The 21,576-nt window shown below is 46.8% G+C and overlaps 1 protein-coding gene across 1 annotated transcript in view; it reads right to left on the bottom strand.

Annotated features, from left to right (window-relative positions):
• Positions 1–4,879: 4,879 nt before the first annotated feature.
• The window catches only part of FOXO1 (forkhead box O1), a 111,546-nt gene continuing 94,849 nt past the window's right edge, over positions 4,880–21,576 (bottom strand). Inside the window, exons 2-3 of the mRNA XM_064270196.1 lie at positions 8,650–10,004; positions 4,880–8,172 (exon numbers count right to left, since the gene is read on the bottom strand). Coding sequence (XP_064126266.1) covers positions 8,664–10,004 — 1,341 coding nt within the window. The 3' untranslated portion in view covers positions 4,880–8,172; positions 8,650–8,663. The remainder of the gene's footprint in view (positions 8,173–8,649; positions 10,005–21,576) is intronic.

Here is a 21,576-nt window from a genome sequence, read left to right as displayed (position 1 = left end):
CAAACCTTGGCCGCCCCTCCCCCCTTTTTTGAGCATTTTCTATGTGAAAGACCCTGCTGGGGGCTTAACTCAGGCCATTTAATTCCCTCAGTAACTCCAGTGAGTAGGTGCAATTATCCTCACTCGACAAAGAAGCTCCCAGTGCAGAGCTGGCATCCTCCTGTACTCCTTTTCTGGCTCCAGACTCTTCCTCTTCCACCTTCACGCAAAACACCCTTTCTCTGTGGATACTTACAGCATTAGGCTAACCCCACTGGGTAGTCTTATCACTGGCATCTACCTGCCTGGCTCCTGGATTTGCCCCCAAATTGAAAGCTTGAGCACCTGGACTTTAGGTTTCCTCTTTCCCTTGGGTGGCATGCCTCTTCCAGTCTTCAGGCCTCATCATCCCCTGACCACTTCACCTCCACTTCTTACCAGCCACCCACTGCCATGACCATGCCTGGGCTGCTCCAGTCTCTAACCACAGCTTCCTCCTTCCCATCCTACCTGTTCTCCAGTGTCGTCAAAACCGCCAGTCCTTCAAATGCCTTCCTCACCCCAGTCAGTGGTGTGCGGGTAAGTGCTAACAGCCTGCTCTGTGGGGAAAAATGTGTGCCTGTGTACACATACAATACTTTATTATTATAAATTGTACTGCTATAAAGGATGGGCAGCATGCAATTTAAGAATAATAGAATATACAGTGCTCTTCACTACAAATTCCATATGGCCAATCAATTCTAGCAGAATGCATTTGATTTTTGCTGAACTCTTCTCTGTAGTCGACATGTGGCTGCAATTCCCATCCTTTTTCTCAACACACGTGTTTTCTCAGTAAATGTAACCGACATGTGATCTACCTACTGCTAAGCTGTTCTTCACCCTCATTCAAACTGTACTCACTAAACAGAAACGTTTCTGCCTCAGCTCTAGCAGCAGCACACCGTTATACAGTATTGCCACCACACTGATAAGACAGACCTCAAGAGCAGGTGTTTCTATCTCATCAGAGGAAAATGTAGTAGAATAATTAGGAAGTGAGTTTTGAGTATTTTTTATCTTTGTTCTTAATTTACTTAATTGTAAGCCGATACAATTTTTAATAATGGCTGTGTTTAAAACTGGCTCCCATAATTCCTGGAAATTTAATCATCTGTTCTCATGAACCAGTACGATCTGGCTCCAGCACACCACTGTGGCCCCATTCAACAACAGGGTTTCCATCTCATCTTCTCCTCCTTTCTCGACAGTCAGGAAGACACGTGGATCGGAGTCTTCCGGGTGAAGGTGACAGGCTGAGGTCAAGGTCAGGCAAGCTAAAATGCCTCTAAATTGCCTCAGTACAGGTACATGTAGTGGACCTTCTTGGGAAATAACTATGACAACTGCTTTGTGTTGGGCAGATAATAGGTTTGCAGCATACTCACTGATAGTACTTGTAGAGTTACCGAGAGGCCTACTGACTCTATTCTATAGTGTGGGTCTGGTAAACTGTCCACCCGCTCCCCTTCTGAAGAGGTGAATGGCAGCAAACAGGAACGTAGAAAACAGCTAGACAGGAACAAACACCTCTCCCATTTATCCTGATAGGGAAATGCCGAGAGTCCAAAGGCCCCACTAAGAAAGCAAATCCACAAGGCCTACTATTCCTAATCCAACACCAACTTGTCCGTACAGCTTCTCCCTGACACAGGAAGCCATCTGCAGACATGACTTCATTCTCTAATCCTCACGTCAAAATTTTGAGGCAGGTAGCACAGGTGTCCTCATTTTACCTTCTCGGTGGGAAATCACTGTCCAAGCACGAGAAGCGGCCATTGCTCTGCCAGCACCCCACGTGTCCCCGACACCCATGCAGACCAAGTAACAGACGTCTCTGGCTTGTTCTGTAGCCAAGCACTAACATACAAGGTGGACCTCCCCACTATCCCGATTAATCAGGAGCAGACATCTGGTTTACAAGTCCACCGTGAGCCCTATTCCTAGCCAGCACCTCATCTAAGGTCATCTCACTCAGGCAACAACTCTAGTAATGTCACAGCCCCAAGAACATCTCCAGAAAGTCCAGCAACTACAAGGACCCAGCACGGCACCTACACTACCATCTACAACTTTAAAGTTTTGTGGGAATTCTCCGAGTTGGTTGTCGAGGGACTGGCACTCACAGAAGGAAGAGATGTAAAGAATGAATAAGCAAGCCCTCACAAAGCTGCCATCTTCTCGGACGGTGTAAACGTCTACCTTCCACCACTGGCTTCTAACACAGACGACACTTCCATTTTTGGAGTATGTTGTGAATATGATAAATATGCTAACACCAAGAAATTTCATTCAGCCTTTGAGTTCATGGGGGATGGAAGGGTGGGTGGGAAGCAGTGCCCTGCCACCTATCAGTCTAAGAAAGCGTCCCTCAATCTCCTTTCTCCCCTCCTAACAGGTGAAATGTCTTCTCAGTAGGAAAAGCTGGTTGCCCTCAAGTTGACTCTGACTCAATGGCAACTGTCATAGATTGAAGTTATGTCCCCCCCAAAAAATGTGTGTATCAACTTGGTTAGGCCATGCTTCCCAGTATTGTGTGGTTGTCCTCCATTTCGTGATTGTAATTTTATGCTGAGGGAATTAGGGTGGGGCTCTAACACCACTCCGACCCCAGGTCGCCTCCCTCATCCAAGGTAGCGTTTCCCCGGGGTATGGCCTGTACCACCTTTTATCTCTCGAGAGATGAAAGGAGAGAGAAGCAAGCAGAGAGTTGGGGACCTCATACCACCAAGAAAGCAGCACCAGGAGCAGAGCGCACCCTTTGGACACGGGGTCCCTGCGTCTGAGAAGCTCCTCGACCAGGGGAAGATTGAGGACAAGGACCTTATTCCTCCAGAGCTGACAGAGAAAGCCTTCCCCTGGAGCCGACTCCCTGAATTTGGACTTGTAACCTACTGGACTGTGAGAAAATAAACTCTTTGTTAAAGCCACCCACTTGTGGTATTCCTGTTATGGCAGCACTAGATGACTAAGACAGCGACCCTACTTGTGTCAGAGTAGAAGTGTGCTCCACAGGGTTTTCAGTGGCTGATTTTTTGGAAGAACACCTCCAGGTCTTTCTTGGGTGGACTCGAACCTCCAACCTTTGGGTTAGCAGCTGAATGTATTAACCACTGGTACCACCCAGGGACTCCCTCTCAGTATGGGGCTTCCTCCCCCGACAGCTGTACTGTCAAAGCCAGGCCACTGCTGCTGACTTTGTCAGCCCAGAAAGCTTCCTCTCTTCAATTATCTTCAAAAACTTAAAGTTCTCTTCTTAATCAGTAGAGGCTCACTCCTCTTTGTATGGTTTCCTCTAGTCAGAGAACCCAAGGACCTTGTGCTTACTTAACCTTCTCCTCCATTTTACATCTGGATTCCTGATACATTGCTGACCATCCCCCAGAGCTACTTGCTTCCCTCCTTTCTTCATCCCAGCATACTCCCTTCCTTCTCTTTCCATCAGAAATTTTACTCATTTTCCAGTTATTTCTTTAGCTCTAAACATGAAAACATCTTCGAGTTCATGTATGCAAGTTATCAACAGGATTTTTAAAAAATAAATGATAATAAGGAAACCTTCCATGAATACAGTCTGATTTGAGGCCATTGCCCAGCTCAGATGCAAGCTCGTGGTCCTTTAATGCGCACTGTTAGGTGACAGGAAGTTCAATGTGTAGGTGACGGTTTCTACTTCAGAAACTGCCACGTAGTACACAGTGGACAGGCCCTCCGCCCACCTAACACAACCACCAGTGTAGGCTTAACTGGCACAGTCATTGTTACAGGTCAACTCGAACACGGAGAGACAACAGCCAAGGCAAAGTCCTCCAGTGTGGCTGGTTCATTGGTCAAGAATCAATCCTAGGTACACATCTTGAGTCTACTGTCATCCCTCTGGTCACAGCAGGGGCCTAGACAGCGTCCGAGGAAGGAAGCGTCTCCCATCACGCAGTTAAGCAGCAAGCCTGTCCATGCGGTTGATCAGAAAACCTTGCTGGGGGGGAAACATGGGAACTGGTCTCAAGAAATGACAGCAGAAGCACAGTCCTCTGCACATAGGGTTATGAAAGGAGCCAGCCAGCTGGAGTTCTGGCTGCAGGCAGGGGGCAAGGCCATTTTCCACATTTGGACTAGATGAGCCCTAGGGCCTGGGAGTGAAGTGCCTTAGTCTGTCCCGCACTCTTTGTTCTGAGGCCTGTGGCTTTTAAAGAAAGGGTTCCATTGCTAGAAGGGGGGAAGGCCTGAAACTAGACTAGCCCTCTGGTGTCTAAAGTGGTAAACATTAGAATAACCTACTTCCTTGCTATTCCAGCATTCACTGGCTTGTCTAAGAAAATGGTCAGAAGTAAGACAAGACTGGGCTTCACTGGGGCTTGAAAATGCACTTTAACAATGTCAGTCCCAGCTCACTCCTCAGGCAAACATACAAACCTCCAATCTGTGGTCACTGACAGCAGTACTCAATCGCCTTCCTTCAGCAAGGTGTGTGGGAGGGCCTTGGTCTCTGCGCACACCCCAAGTGTCTGCTCCGCACTCTCCAGCCGGGACCTAACTGCCCAAAGGCATTCTCACCTTCAGTAGAGTCTGTTCTGACATGAGGTTTAATAACCCTAGTAATGACTGTACTGGATGTAGACACCTGGAATGTGGGCATTCCAAACACGAAGTCATCCAGAATTGGTCGTTACCAGGGATTTACTTCTTCTTCATATCTCAAGGGGCTGAGATTTGGTCCCAGTGGAATTGTCTTCCCTTTCCACCAAAGGAAATGCTAGACATGAATAAACCATGGCATTGTGGCTGACATTAAGAAACAAAGCAAAAAAAAACTTAGTAAAGAGCTTATTCTACACAATTAGAAAAAAAGGACACCAGATCATTTTAAACATAATTTATGTACATTTATGGCTTTGTACAGTAACAGCAAAGATTGTTCTTGTGTCTGTAAGCACACCATCATCACCATCAGGCACTTCGCAGAGTATGGCAACAGGAAGTCTGCACTGTGACTAACTCGGGGAGCTCAATGTGCGAGTGGGACACCGTCCTGCTGGGACTCCGTGTCCATCTCTGGCCTCACACCTTTAGGGGGATGCCCATCCAGGCTGTTGTGTCTGCATAAGCCACACTGCTCCTTTTACTTAATGATCACTCCCCAACAAAAACCACAAGAGAAACTTCTCATTTAAAATCAGTTGTAAGTTAAGGACTCTTTAGAGCCGAATACAAGGATTTCGAGTAGGGGGCGAAGTAGTGGTCACATCTATCTAGCAGTAGGACTATTTTACACTTGTGGAGAACTGTTTCCGTGGTAAGTGTCCTTGCCCTCTTCTTGGGATGTTCCACTGATCTCCTGCTTCCCGGGATACAACGCTTGCTAAGTCATTTAGACTCTGTCAGTTTGTCAAAGCAGAACTTTGCAAGTAATGCCTCTATTACCTAAATATTTTCCATACAGCTATATTACGAAAACAATACATCTTTATATTTAAAATATTTCAATAGTTCTATAACACAATATGCTTTTAATAACAGTACAAACCAGAGGAAAATAAATCAAACAAGGCTGCATAGGTGATATCATTTGCACGTTCCACAAAGCAATCATTTACAACAACTGATATGCTAATTATACCAAAAGTCAGTATTCTTACAGGGAAAAAAAAAAAATCACCAGAGGTCCGCATAATGTTTGCTTTCAAAATAGACAAACTGCCTTTCACAGGACTTCACTGTATCCCACAGAGAGCTTATCTGGGGTTCAGTTAGAACATCAACACCAAGAAAAATTTGGTGACAAAAAAAAAAACCCAAAAGATATTTATACAGACTCAAGAGAGAGAAGCATCTTTTTAAAAGCCGTTCTATGAAGTAGTAAGACTGAAGCAGCGATTTGAGCCGTAGCTGCCTTTCTAACGAATGACTAGGGGCCCTGGGGCGTGACGCGTAAGGGAGAAGGGACGTGGTGAAAGAAAGGAGAACACACGTGCTCTGGCACCGACAATTCCATCACACTCGCAGGAAGTGCTGCTGAGGGCAACTAAGGTTTCTAAACCAGTCTTATTTTGGAGTGGCCAACAATGAAGGTAGTTAGAGGTGGCTTTTTAATGAAATTTCAATTTTCACTTTTCATTCTACTTACAGTAGAGCTGGCCTACTGTAGAAATCTATCAGGAACACTTTTGTTCTTGTTAAATGTGTAAGAGAAACCAGCCAAAAGAGATGCAATTAACATGAAAGACAAAGCAGGCATGACGTGTGCCAAGCACACAGGTGTCAGAGGCTTCTCAGAAGGCCAGAGAACGTGGTTGTGCGCCCGTCTCTTTCACTGAGCTGACTTCAGGCATTCCATATGATCTGAAACTGCGGAAGGATTAAACGGGATGCTAAGCCAATTAACATGGTCTGTCAGTTACACGTAACTGGAAGTATTAAAACATAATGATCTCAATTATAGTTTAGGTTGCTAAAGGCTAAAAAAAAGTCTCAAATTCTTAACTTAAGCTAAGGCTTTTAAAATAAATTCAAAACGTATAAATTACAGCTGCTGCGCTGGTTTTCAAATTAATTGCCCCAATTTTGAAACAAGTTCTATTCCATCTGAGTATGGTAATAAAAGCCAACTGCACTTATGAATACAAAACATTCTACAAATCCCATTTTAAAATTCCCTCCCCTCCTTCAGCTGAAAACTTCCACGACGGCTAAATAACCTGCAGAACAAAGGGAAAGAGAGATCAAGTGTGAGTGTCGATACAATTCTTCCAGGCAGAGCTACAAAACCAACCTCCGCTAGACCAAAATAAGAGCAGAGAATCAAGAACCACGAAGGGAAACCTTTGCCGAAGCTCCACTCAAAGGTCAAGTTGAGAAAAACCCCTGGTTTGGGAAAGAGCACTGTTTGAGGCGCAGTTCTCCCTTCTGCTCCACAAACATGATGAGGCCCTGCAGGAACGGTGGGAATGACGCTGCACACTGGCGCCCACCAGACTACTCAGCTCTATGCACTGTGCATAGCTAACATGGTAACTGAAGCAGACGAAGTCTCTTTAAAATCCACACATAAAAACATATTAAGTTTTCCTAAACATGGAATGCAAAGTGTCCATAACTATACATCACTCTCCTGTCCTAAAAGGGCCAGAAATGTTGAGTATGCAGGTACTAATTACAACATTTTAAGATTACTCAGAAACATCACCAATTAGCATCCCAAAGCATACAAACCAGTTAAGCACGTATAAAATTAGTAACTAATCCAGTGGGAAATACAAAATGGAAATTATGAACGCTTCCCCGAATCCCCATGATTCCATAACTTTACAAGCAGACTATGTAACAAAAGTAGACTCTAGTTTTAAGAAAACATTACAGTTCAGTATCTATTCCAAAAGTCATCTCAAGGTCCAACAATAACATCAAAAATCATTCATCTGGAAATTAGAACCATTTAACTGTTTGTACAAATTTGCAAGTAACAAAATAAACAAACAAAAAAAAAAAATAGAAAAGACCTGTACAAGGCTGGCATTTAATCTCCCCCCCCCCCCCCAAAAAGAGTTTGACAAGTCCATTAACTCAGCAGATTGGTAACAGGCTACTTGGTTTTCATACAAAGTATGTGGCGACGTGAACAGATTTAAAGCTGTTCAGTGGAGGTGGCAGACGGGAGATGTTGGTTCTTTGTGATTCGTCCATTCAGCAGACACAGGTAGTACAAACCAGAGTTTAACTTAGCAAGGACAGAAGACCATCACAGTATACAAAAAGAGTATAAACTTTCCTTGGACCAAATGGGTATTTAAAAAAAAACAAAAGCACACACAAATACAATTCTGTATCTACTGCTTATATACAAAAAGCGAGGGCACACCAGATTCAAAGTCTGTCCTGCAATTACATGGTGTAGTGAGTTTGGCACTTCATTGTAACGAAATTTCCAATGGCACAGTCCTTATCTACAGAAGCACATAACCTGCAAACATCGGGCAAACATCCTGTGCAGGAAAAGTGTCTTCGCTGCCAAGTCTGACGAAAGGAAAAAAGGAACACTTTTTTCTTTTCTTTTTTTTTTTAATCAAGAGAACTAAAAGGAGGGGTGAAGGGCATCTTTGGGCTGCTTCTCTCAGTTTCTGCTGTCAAACAATCTGAAGTACTTTTAAGTGTAGCCTGGAAAAAAAAAAAAAAAAAAAACACATACACACACAATGAAAATATAGCCAAATTAAAAATCAATTCAATTTAAGATATTATAGTGACAGACATACTGAGGGGAAACATGCTAAGAGCGTTCTCAAAAGCTCTGAAACCATTCAATGGGGGAAAATTCCACTTAAAAAAAAAAAAGTCCAGCATTTGATTTGTACCAAATGCATTCATTTATTGCAGAGTTACTAAAGAGATACAGCCACCTAACTGTCAAAAGAAAATCTTCAAAGCAGTTAAAGGAAGCTTCCTTAGGTTTAAGCTCAAAAGGAAAATTTATAAGCTGCAAAAAGGGTGGAGAATGAATGATAAAAGACACCTCTCTACAAGGGGCAGCGAGTTGACATCAAAAAAGACCTAACCACTGAAGACGCAAGGCACTGTGCTCCTCTCTTTTAAGTTCTATTTTCAGAAGGTCTTTTGATACTGGGGCGCACTTACCTGCTCGCTAACTCTTAGCCTGACACCCAGCTATGCGTCGTCGTCTTGACACTGTGCGGGAAACTTTGGTTGGGCAACACATTGTCAAAGTTAAAATCCAAAGTATCTCCATCCATGAGGTCGTTCCGGATGATGGACTCCATGTCACAGTCCAAGCGCTCGATGAACATGCCGTCCAAGTCACTCGGGAGCTTCTCCTGGTGGAGAATGCCCATCCTGCCATAGCCGTGGCAGCTGCTCCCAGAGGAGTAGCCCCCCAGGGCGCTCATCTGCATGGGGTGAGGCAGAGGCACTTGCAAGGGTGTCTTCCCCCCCGGGGTCAGGCGGTTCATGCCTGAGGTGTGAGGCATGGTGCTTACAGCATGGGGCAGGGCACGCCCATTAACTGCAGACGTCTGTTGAGCATGTCCTGGGTGAGTATGGGAGGTGGGAGTCATCATTTTGTTGTGAGGCACCTGGCTGCCATAGGTTGGCATGACTGAATTAGGGCCCATCATCACATTCTGGCCCAGGACCCGGCTGTTAGACTGGGCCACGCCAGGGTCAACTGGTGTCATGATGTCATTATGGGGAGGAGAGTCAGAAGTAAGTAACTCTTTCAGGAGTCCCGGTGCACAGTTATATTGACTTATCCCTCCGTAACTCGATTTGTTGTCCTGCAGCGTTTGCATAGGCATCTGGGGCAAAGGGCTCAGGCTGGACTGGCCGTAAGTGTATTTTGGGTAGTTTGGACTGGCTGAATTCAGACTGGTGTTTGGAGGTGCAAAAGAGTAGCATGGTGTCTGTTGCATCATGGTGCCAGGTGAAGACTGCGTTGAAACAGTTAATGATGTCGGCGAGGAGAGGAGGTTGAGATTATCCAAAAGGTTTTCCATGTTTTCAGGACTGCTTATCTCAGACAGGCTAGGCAGAGTAGAGGCCATCTTGGCAGCGGATGGTGGATAAACCATAGAATGCACATCCCCATCTCCAAGGTCATCCTGTTGGGTCATAATTGGAGAAAGTCTCCCACTAATAGTGCTAGCATTTGAGCTAGTTCGAGGGCGAAATGTACTCCAGTTATCAAAGTCATCGTTGCTGTGAGAGCCGGGGCTAGCAGGCCACTTGGAGAACTGAGAACCAGGGCTGTCCCCAGCACCCTCCTGGCCAGACTGAAGGGATGCTTTTTTCTTGGCAGCTCGGCCTCGGCTCTTAGCAAATTTACTGTTGTTGTCCATGGATGCAGCTCTTCTCCGGGGGGATTTTCCACTCTTGCCTCCCTCTGGATTCAGCATCCACCAAGAACTTTTCCCGGTGCCTTCATTCTGCACGCGGATGAACTTGCTGTGTAGGGACAGATTATGACGAATTGAGTTCTGTAAAGCAAAAGAGCAATGTCAGAGGCATAGTGCTTCTCCACTTGGGAAACCTACAATCCACTGTAGCTATGTATTAACAGAAGACAAGGAAAATGCTAGAGTCTATGGTACAGATTTCAAGCAGCCAATGTAAAACATCACAATGGTTCTCAACTCACTAACAAAGAGCTCCAATCTGTGTGGGAAAAAGAATTTCTCCATCTTAATGAGGGGGCAAAATTAAATAAGCATTATTATGTTGTTATTGTTAGCTGCGACTGAGTCACCCCCAAATCATGGGGATCCCATGCACGGCGGAACACAATGCCGCCCAGTCCTACGCCACCCCCGTGATTGGTTACAGATCAGACCTCTGTGATCCACAGGGTTTTCACTGGCTGATTCTGGAAGGAGATCACCAGGACTCTCTTCCTAGTCTGTCTTAGTCTGGAGGCTGCATCACAGCAACATGCCAGCCTCCACTGACAGATGGGTGGTGGCTGCACATGAGGTCTGAGGTCCGCTGGCCAGCAATCAAGTCCAGGTCTCCCACATGGAGGGTGAGAACTCTACCACTGAGCCATCACTTGCCCTCAAGCATTACTATAAACACCTTCACCTTAAGATTTTTTTTTACAGAAAATTTTATGGGGGAATTATAGGGGTCAGTTTTAAAACCACATAAATTGTGCTTAGCTACAATGCTATGCAAACATTACTCCACATCAGTGCCATGGAACTCCTTTCCACGCCTGTGCTATAAGGATCTGCATAAATCCAATCCCCCAAATGTGGAGATCAATCAAGTCCTCCCATCCCCACTTCTCCATTCTCACTGCCAGCTGCCCCCACAGTACTCTCTGACTCTAGCCACCTGGAGCTACGTCAGAACTCACAAGTTAAAAGGACGCCATCCATCAGACTGCCAAATAGGCAGATGCCAGCTGCAAGTCTGAGGAGACCACACCATAGCCCAATCTTCTGACCTGCCGGCCACAACTTCGGAGCCATTTCTCACTACCGTGTCAACATTGCAGCCACAAAACAAGCTCAGGAGTCCACACACCCTGCTTTCTGACCTGCTGGCTCCTTGGATAATTCACTGGAATGACTCACAGAATTCATGCAGGGTATACATACCATACTTACAATTACAGATTTATTACAGCCAAAAAGGATACAAACAGAGAGACACATAATCTGCGAGGGTTCCCAATGATGTCCTCATCAATCAGGAAGCTCTCTAAGAGTCCCACGTTCAAGGCTGTTATCAGCCAGTCTTGCATGATAAGCTGAATCATGCCTCCTGAGGGTTTTTTCTATCAGCCTCCCAAATGAGTCTTCTCTGGTCTGGCCAGCCCCCACTCAGCAGCACAGATTCTCAGGTGTGGCCTGAAAGTCCCAGACCAAAAGCACCCCAATTACTACAAAGGTCATTTCTCCAGAGCCAAGGGCAAGAGCCACCTTTATTAGGGTAAATCTAGGTCCTTTACCCCACAATGCCACCCCTAAAACTACTGCCAGTTCTCTTCGGATCACACATACACCATTTACACAAAGTGAAAACTTTCATATTACTAGGCCCACATGATCATGGAAAAGAAACAAATGAGGCAAAATATACTCCTAAAGAACTAAAAGCCCGAAAGTTAGTTAAGATCTAGATTCATTCACACCTTTAAAACCCATTAGGCAAATATAGTTGAATAGAAGAAACACAGTTATATTTTTATTTTAGAATGCTGAGTTGCCAAAAAAAGAAAAATTTAAATTCAACAACTCCCTCCTACCCCACCCCCCACCAATAACCAGGAGTGTACACCACCTAATTGCATGACACCACGTCTCGGGGTTACACGCTACCCCCAAAACAGACAACATGGAAGAGGAAGAGCTGATGAAGAATACAAAGAGTGTGAGACTTCAATCTGCTGTGTAAAGCTGCGTGACTAACGGGCCACACACACTCCTAAGACCATGACTATTAAAGAAAAATAACCGGTTGTGAGCATTTAAGTGGCTATGCTACTTACTAGCTATATAACCTCGGGAAGCTGCTCAGCCCCCAGGTGCCTTCAGTTTCTCATCTGTAAAACAGATGGACCCTTGTTGGGTTGTTAGTGGTTTAAGTGAGATGCCCTCTGTAAAATGCTGCTCGGCACTGCCTGGCAGTATAAGCAGGCACAGAGAAGGAGGTGAGACCCCAATTGAGGGGCACAAGTCACAGTGCTCCAAGCCTTGCTTCCATAGCTCATCGGTGGGGTGGGGGCAGGAGCACAGGGAGTTGCAAACACAAACCCACAACTCCAAGCACAGGGCGAAGGGACCAGAGACAGTCCTCCAAGCTTCAGGAGAAACACCAGAGCTAGGCTACAGGCTGAGGAAGGCCCAATCTGATTCACCTACTGAACATGTGGCTAGACTTCCAGCATTTGGGACAGACTCTGGGACACATCTGGAAAAAGAAAAGTGGGAAACCCTGAGCTCCTAGGAAGGAGGGACCTAGCCTCTTATCTTTGTACGCAGCACAGTCCAGGGCACATGACAGAGTTGTGACATCAGCTCGTTTGGCCACCTCAGCGCCCTCAGCCTGCTCCCAAGGACAGAGGCAAGAGTCTGGGTGCCAAGGCTCCCTCAGGAGTCAGGCTGTATGCATTGCCCCTGTACTTCCTTGGCCTCCTCTACCAACTGGGTGCCAGGGCCAGCTGACAGAGCACCCTCGGTACCCCCAGCACCTCTCCCCGACCACGAAGGCTCTGGCTAGATTTGCGGTCGCCGGGGATGCAGCCACAACACCCACATCCTCAGGCCAGATGCCTGCACGCCAATCGCTGTGCCAGGGCGGAGCCTACACAGCACGACAAGGCCAATGCTCCCATACAGACAGAACCTCACCACTAAAAGGAGATGCAAAAGTCAAGAGTAAGACCCAACACCGCAGGCTGAAAAACCCACACTTCCAAACGCCCTCTGGCCCTCTAGGCTACATTCTGCCCCAGGACTACAATACCCAGCTATGGGACAAGCTTCTGCCGGTCCACACTGCAAAGGCAGACCGAACACAGCACTGACCAGCTGCATCCGTGCTGGAAAGTGTGAGCAGGCAGCTTCCAAGAGCACCTCTTCCTTCCCACCTAGGAACCAACTGAAGACAATCTTTGAGAACTGGGAGGCTTCATTTTTAAGTCCATACAAGAATGCCTGCAAGAGGCCAAGTACTGTTGTTGTTGTGTGCCGTCAAGTCCATTCCGACTCATAGTGACCCTGTAGGACAAACTTAACTGCCCCATAGGGTTTCCTATGCTGTAATTGTGGCGCAGTGTTTAGAGCTCAGCTGCTAACCAAAAAGCCAGCAGTTTGAAACCACCAGCTGCTCCCTGGAAACCCTACGGAGCAGTTCCACTCTGTCCTATAGGGTCGCTAGGAGTCGGAATCAACCTGACAGCAAGGGGTCTGGTTTTTGGTTTTGGCTTAGTCTTTATGGAAGAAGACTTCCAGATCTTTTTCACACAGAGCCGCTGGGTGGGTTCAAACCACCAACCTGCCGGTTAGCAACTGAGCACTTAACCGCTGTGCCACCAGGGCCGAGTACTGCATTTCCCTAATGTCCCCCCACATTCTGGTTTGCCCACTATCCCATGGGGCCGGGTTACAAACAGTTTTGCACATTCACAATGAGATGGCCTGACACAACAGCCACAACAAGGGGCTCACACACGTCAGCAGTCGTGAAAGTGGCACAGCAGTGGGTGAAGCTCCCTGCTCTCACGCGGAAGGTGGCTGTGAGCTGGGGCTGACTCGACGGGCTCACACGCGTCAGTAGTCGTGAAAGCGCCACAGCAGTGGGTGAAGCTCCCTGCTCTCACGCGGAAGGTGGCTGTGAGCTGGGGCTGACTCGACGGGCTCACACACGTCAGCAGTCGTGAAAGTGGCACAGCAGTGGGTGAAGCTCCCTGCTCTCACGCGGAAGGTGGCTGTGAGCTGGGGCTGACTCGACGGGCTCACACACGTCAGCAGTCGTGAAGTGGCACAGCAGTGGGTGAAGCTCCCTGCTCTCACGCGGAAGGTGGCTGTGAGCTGGGGCTGACTCGACGGGCTCACACGCGTCAGCAGTCGTGAAAGTGGCACAGCAGTGGGTGAAGCTCCCTGCTCTCACGCGGAAGGTGGCTGTGAGCTGGGGCTGACTCGACGGGCTCACACGCGTCAGTAGTCGTGAAAGTGGCACAGCAGTGGGTGAAGCTCCCTGCTCTCACGCGGAAGGTGGCTGTGAGCTGGGGCTGACTCGACGGGCTCACACGCGTCAGTAGTCGTGAAAGCGGCACAGCAGTGGGTGAAGCTCCCTGCTCTCACGCGGAAGGTGGCTGTGAGCTGGGGCTGACTCGACGGCGACTAACGACCACAACACTGCTTGCTCACAGGGCCACGGCCACATCCACTGTCTTTATCACCAGCAAACCACGGTCTAAATTCCTCCTGAAGGAAGTGAGCCTGCCCCTGGGGCACCCTTGGCAAGCCCTAGTCCTCTGACCCCGAAAGGCGTGCTGTACAGGGAGAGTCTGGCCATTTGCACAATGCGCCATCACAACAGCTTTGTTCTTCCAACACAATGGAGGCACAGATAAGCCACCATGAAATCTCTAGAGGAGAGGAAGCCTGACTCCTGTCCCTGTCACACTGGGTTAATGATAAAGGGGGAAGAAAGACCATCCTAGATAGTAGCTTCCTGGTTCTCTGCACTGAGCTGGGGGAGGGGTGGGGCAGCCCTACAACAGATGTGATGATGATGGTATCAGATCGTCTGCAACTGGGAGCGTTCCACCTAGGCTGCAGCGTATGCAATGACGAACCCTTTAAAAAGTTCAAGGGATGTTCACTAACTCAGTGAAATATACACTAATTCACTCCTTTAACTTTAAAAAAAAAAAAAGCCCACAGCAACCCCTCACTTATCAAAACGTTTCACTACATATTTCTGTGAGGGGACATTTCAGGTCGCTCTTTGAGTAACAGAGCTGTCTCCTAACTTTGCCAACAATTAAAATATTTTTTTCCGAACAGGAAAAGGTTTGCTGCGCAGGGCTTGTTACATAAATTCCTGTTTTTCACACAGCCAGCAGGACATTAAAGAAGCTATGATTTCCAGCCCAGGGTGGGGGCAGGGGAGAGCTGCAGAGGTAAACTTGTAAAAATATGTGCTGTTATTAATGACGTTGTGTCTACAAATCTCTGACAGACACAGACAGAGCTCGATCAAAGGCCAGCATCACCCGTGCAACTCTGCAGCAGGGCCACATGCACTTCACCTGGGACAACGCGCATTTCTTAATCTATGAACAAACGTTACGTGAGCAAAAAGGCAGGGGGTGAGGGCAGAGGGCTGGAAATCACTCACCCAAACCCTGGGTTTCTGCATGACGCCATTAGAGAGAAGGGCAAGCCAGCAGGTTTCCTGCCAGCAGCTTGCTTTCTCTGCTGCAGCCTTTCTGCTACCGGGGAGCGTGCTTCCCAGGCCCACTCACAGCCTCTGCACACACCCCTCTCTGACCTGCTCCCGGCCCTCCCTCACCCTCTGCAGGGCAGGCCTGGCCCTCGGCAGTGCGGCTCTCTCCTTGAGAAGCCTGGCCCAGGGACCCTGTGGACTGCGAGAGGCACTCGTGGGGAGTCGGGCAGCAGGGAGGCCCTCTCAGGCAGGGACTCTGTGCCTGGGGTCTGGTTAACCTACACTGCTGACTGTTCATAACTCTGGGGTATGGTTGTCTCTGCTCTCTACGGACTGGAGTCTGAGCTCCTTAGGAGCAGGGGGCTAGGGCTTGTTTCCATTTTATAATCCCAAAGCCCCTAACGGATGTTCTACACCAAAGATACATTTAAAAAACGTGTCGACTGAATCTCAAAAACATTGCAGAGAAGATGGAATGTCTTACATGCCTCTTCTCCATCCATTCACGTATCAATTCGTGCCAACGGACATTTGTTCTTTTGTTGTTAGCTGCTGTCCAGTTGGCCCTGACTCACGGTGATCCCATTCATAAGTGAACAAAACACTGCCTGGTCCTGTGCCATCCCCATTATCAGTTGCAGACAGGACCTTTGTGATCCACAGCGTTTTCAGTGGCTGATTTTGAGAAGTAGATTTCCTCCTAGTCCACCTTAGTCTGGAAGCTGCACTGAAACCTGTTTGGCATCACAGCAATACACAAGCCTCCACTGAGAGATGGGTGGTGGCTACACATGAGGTACGTTAGCCAGGAATCAAACCCAGGTCTCCCGTGTGGAAGGCAAGGATTGTACCACTGAACCACCACGGCCCTCAACTGACATTAGTGGGATCTGTTCTGTGCTAGATGCAGTGAAGGACACGGAAGGAATGAGATGCAGCCTGCCTATTAGGAGTCTGATGGACTCTGAAGGGAGAGAACAAGCCCATGTAAAGAGTACCGGACAAGACAGGAGATGACACACACGGCACTGTCAAGAGCAACACCACCCCTCTACAACGTTTCCTCTTGATTCCACTGTCCCTTCCTTCCGGAAACATCTCTTGGTAACCTCATCCCATCCTGCAACTCTCTAATGCTGGACTCCTTGTTCACTCGCTACAGTTTATGATTCTGTCTGCTGTCCTGGGGCTTGACTGGCCCCACTGCACCGCGGCTGTGATGGCAGGAACCTTGTCAGCCTTCTTGTATGCTGTGTCCTCAATGCCTCTGTCCCTAGAAGGCACTTAAACATTTGATGAGTGAATCAATAGTGCCTATACCCACAGGGTTATTGCAAAGATTAAATGAGATAATGCACGTAACACATGTACTTTATATTAGCTGACGCTGTTGTTACTTTTATCTGAATAACTGTATCATTAAAATACATATCTGTGTCTTAGAAACATATATTATAAAAATTAGCCTCACTTTTTTATAACGACACCTTGCATTGTTCCCACTAACATGAGGCTTTTACATATTAATTACTGGAAAAATGGTCTGGTTTGAGGGTGAGGAGATAAGATATTCTCTCTACGAACTAGGTACTGTCACGGAATGCTGTGGACAGATTTCAGAAGTACTGAAGTCACTCTGTCGTTCCATTAAAACCCCTGGGTCTTCTCACAGAGTTGATGCTGCACCTTATGTGTTCTTCCGTGTCAGCTGCACACACTGCTGTGGGCTCTCCAAGCTCAGCAGAAGCAGGCAGCGAGTGTTAGAGCAAGGCGACTTCAGCGAGGCCAGGACCCAGTGTCCATGGAACACGGTTGCGACCACACTCTGCTGTCCCACCAGCTACCTGTGTGGCTGGAAGAGGCCAGGCTCTGAGGCTGGTGCCCAGAGACCCTTGGAGCGGCACCAGGACAGAAGGTGGGGGGAAGATTTTACATTCCTATCTCAGGACACTGGAGCCCTGGTGGCACTGCGGTTAAGAGCTACGGCTGCTAGCCAAAAGGTCGGCAGTTAGAATCCACCAGCTACTTCTTGGAAACCTTATGGGGGCAGTTCTACTCTGTCCTATAGGGTCACTATGAGTCGGAATTGATAGCAACAGGTTTTTGGTTTTTATCTCAGGGTGCTTCCAACGCAATGTGAGGCGTGAGGGCAGGAACCCTGAAGTACAGAAAGAAATCATTACAGCTGTTCATTACTTTCTAGTTTTTCATCTCATTCTTCTAAAACTTATATTTGCAAAGGTGTTACATAATGTACTCATATGTAGCATATAAATGGATTAATTTTATATCAAAAAGGGCATCTGATAAAAAAAGTTTACAGAGATCACGAGTCTATTACAAAAAAGAGGCACAATGGTTAAGTGCACAGATACTAACTAAAAAGTCGGCGGTTCAAATCCACGAGCAGCTCTGTAGGAGAAAAGATCTGGCGATCTGCTCTCATAATGATTATGGCCTTGGAAGTCCTATGGGGCAGTTCTATCGACTTGGCGACACACAACAACAGTCTATTACAAGAGACTTCTAGAAGCCTGAACGCCCCAACAAAGACCAAAGGAGCCGAACTTGCCCTTGAGTCAAGCTGAGAAAACTCTTCTGGGTTGGAAAAGTGGGTTGCAGGTCTGGGTGCCTGCCTTGCCCTAGGCTCCTAAGTGCTGAGCCTAGCCTCCTTCCTGGCCATGTCTCTTTACCCTGGGCCTCCCTGGACCCTCACCCACCTGAATCCTACCTGCAGACGTGTGCCACCAGCTCTGACCATCTGGTATGTGTGAAGGTCAGCTGTCAGCCAGGGGTCTTCCATCACCCCCCATTCCATCTTCTACTATGTGGCAGTTCTAAGATTACTCTGGTCATTGTGTTTAATAACATAAACAAAAAGCAACTTAAGCTGAATACATCCAGATCATGAAATGCTGGCCTTCGTAGCTTATATCTTGTATTTTACTTTATAGTTTACAAACTGCATGCAATACATTATCTCATTCGATCATAGAAACAGCCACACAAGGCAGCCACATTATTGGCTCCATTTCAGAATTGACCCCATTTAGAAAGTGAGGCTGAGAAAATGATTCGTGCAGCCAGGGCTCAGCCCCAGGGTATGTGGCTCCCTGAGGCACTACCACTGGCTCCAGAAGCCACCTCCCTGGCCTTACTGCAGGTACGGAGCCTACTTTTAAGGCTGAGGCTACATGTGTGCAGCTTGAGGGAGGGGAGACCATTCTGTTTACTACTTACAAAAATTCATCTTCTGCCTTACCAGGTGACAAATTTTACAAAACATGATCTGCTTTTCTTCCCGTGGGTTACTCTCGGTGGCAGAAAACCATAGCTGCTGAACTGTGAATTTCAGATGTGAGCAATGCCCCAGTGAAAGCCTGTGGAAAGAGGCTTTGGGGACTCACCAGGCAAATGGAAAGGTCCCCCGAGTCCACCAGCTGCCTAAAAATGCCTACAGTTGCCATGTCAGAGAAAAGGAGCTTCCAACTAAGATTGGAACATGCAACTAAATGAGCTCGTTGTTCTAAAATTCTAGAAATTCTTTCAAAATGCTAGATAAACTAGATTTTTTCAAAGGCATTTATCTAATTCCTGTGAGCCTTCTCAATACGTGCAATTGTTACTCAGCCTCCCAGCATGGCCTTATCCCGTCCTGCTTCCTCTCTTACACTGTCTCTTCCTGTACTTCCACAAGTGAAAACAAACTCAAGAGAAAGCAGGAATGGTCTCTATTCAACAGGGTTCTTACCAGACTTGCTAAGAAGCAACAACTTTTAAGAGAATCCATTTTCGTAGCGAATAGAAGGAAAACATATAACCTTTGGCCAATCGTTCCTTTTACAAGTGATCTTAACAGGTGTCCACTACCAATACAAGGCCAAATAAATCCAACTTTAAAGGCACTGCAGTTGAAGATCTGCTGTCAATAGCTAACCCACATGCTTTAACCTAAGACCCAGGCATTAAACCCTTCTTCCACTAGGCTGGTTTCATTTCCCAGAACCCGTTCCTTCTTGTCCAACAGCAACGATCCTGAAGGTCACTCTAACCCCCCAGTTTGCACTGAGGACTTAGTGCTTGTCCAGTCATCCCAGAGCTATGGAAAGAGGAATCGCAGTCTCATAAAACCTGCCAACTGGAAGGCATTGGAAAGGTCATCTGGCCTACCACCCTTCTTTTATGGTAGGAAAAACAGGGTTCAGATAAATTAAAATGCAGATGGAAGCTGATAGGTGTTCACTAAAAATAAAAAAAAAGTAGAACCACATGGGGCTTTAGACTCAGAAGAAACAGAAACAAGTATGAGAACACACAACGGCCCTCTCCCCAACCAAGCCAAGGCCTCAGCTATAGATCGTCAAACCGCTATCTACATATTTAGCTCTAACAGCTCTATCTCTGACTCAAATCATTCCAAAGGAAGGAAAATATGACTACGTTAAAGCAGTCTCTACCAAAAAAAGGCTGTGGGAGATGATATTCTCATGTAAAACAGTACCAGAAAGTCAAGTCTAACAATTCAGGTGTCATCCAAAACTTCATGCATTCGGGGGGAGCATACTCAGGGGGAGCCCCAGGCGCCTGCTCTGGAGGCAGACTTCCTGCTAGATGCCTCCGAGTAAGTTACCCGATCTCACTGAGCCTCCGTTTTTACACGTGTAAAACAGTGATGAGCGTCACAGAGGATGGTTAGGGACTAACTGGCACATGGTACATGGTAGGTGCTCAGGACATCACCTGGCACGAACATGAGGCAATCAATGCTGGCTGTTTTGTTATAGGAAGTAAAGGAATGCATAAACAGGAATTTATAAGCCATCACGAATGGTTACAACTTGATTAAAAACCATTCATCACAAACTTCCTGTTGAACAGCCAGCCAGCCTTGTTTCCATGTCCTCACAACTGAGCTGCAATCCTTCATTTATAGAAAAAGTCTGTTTTCTTCCCTTAAGACTTTAAATTTAAAATGGGTGTTGAATTGGCTGTTCTGTTGTCTTTTTTTTTTTTTTTTTGGTGACCCACATCTGAACACATGTGTGTTCACAGGTTGTTGAAGGAGATGGAGCTACCCCAGTCTGATGATCACTGACATCCAGGACAGCAGTTACTACAGCTACACTCTTTCGCATCTCTTCTCAAGCACTGGTCACCCACAAACACATAGGTTATGGAAAGCAAACCCTAAATGCATACCCACGGGTGGGGGTAGGCAAATGGCAGGAGCATGGTCCAAGAGTGTACTGCAGGACAAAAGGTCTAGAGCGAGTCCCACACACCTCTAACACAATGGGACTCTGGTTTTAGGCAACAAAGAGGGAAGGCAGAGGTACCAGCAGCCTAAACAGAAGGGTGAGAAGGAAAACAGACCACGTCCCATGGTCTGTTCGATCTTTGACAAGATCTCATATTAGCCAAAAGCCTAAATATTTCAGAGTAACATTTCAGCTCACACACTTAGGATTAAATGCAAAACAAAACAAAAAGCTCAGGAATAGAACACAACATCTATTTAAATGATATAGTAAACTACACCAAGCTTTTCCTTCTCAGAAGCCAGTCATTAAATAGAAACATAATGCTCTCCCTTTACTGTAAAGTTCAACTATGTCCCACAGAAAAACCCTTTATCAAAGGAAGCTACAGCTTTGTGAAAGGAAGGGCAACGGAAGCCTTTTGATGCCATTTAATGCTGTATGCCCCCATGTTCTATCTGAAACGAAGAACCCCAAAGACAAAACGCAATCCAGGCTAAGCTGGAACAAGACATTCCATCGCCTTAGATGCAAACATCTTTTCTGTTCCAGATGACTTTCCTTCTAGAACCTCCATATAAATTGCTAATGTGGGCTCCTGTTTAAGAAAAGCCAGAAAAAACAAAACAACGTAACACTGGCATATATCTGGGTCTAACATTACCATATACACCAACAAAGCCAACTTTCAAATGAGCATTATCCGTCCTGGCTAATAAAGTCCCAGTGGCGGATTACAGAGACTAAATCTGATTGAGCTAAAATTCTGCTAAATGCCTTGTTTGTTTAGAAAGCCCTGTGGGCTACAAGGATTGAAAGTGGAGCTTGTTTCTCAGGAGACTGACTTCCTTTCCATGTAGCCTTCACGTATCCCTGATGAGCCCCTTACCCA

Source organism: Loxodonta africana, chromosome 17 (genome assembly GCF_030014295.1).
Source record: "Loxodonta africana isolate mLoxAfr1 chromosome 17, mLoxAfr1.hap2, whole genome shotgun sequence".
Lineage (NCBI taxonomy): Eukaryota > Metazoa > Chordata > Mammalia > Proboscidea > Elephantidae > Loxodonta > Loxodonta africana.
Note: the sequence above shows the minus strand (reverse complement) of the source record. Positions and strands in the feature narration are given on the sequence as shown.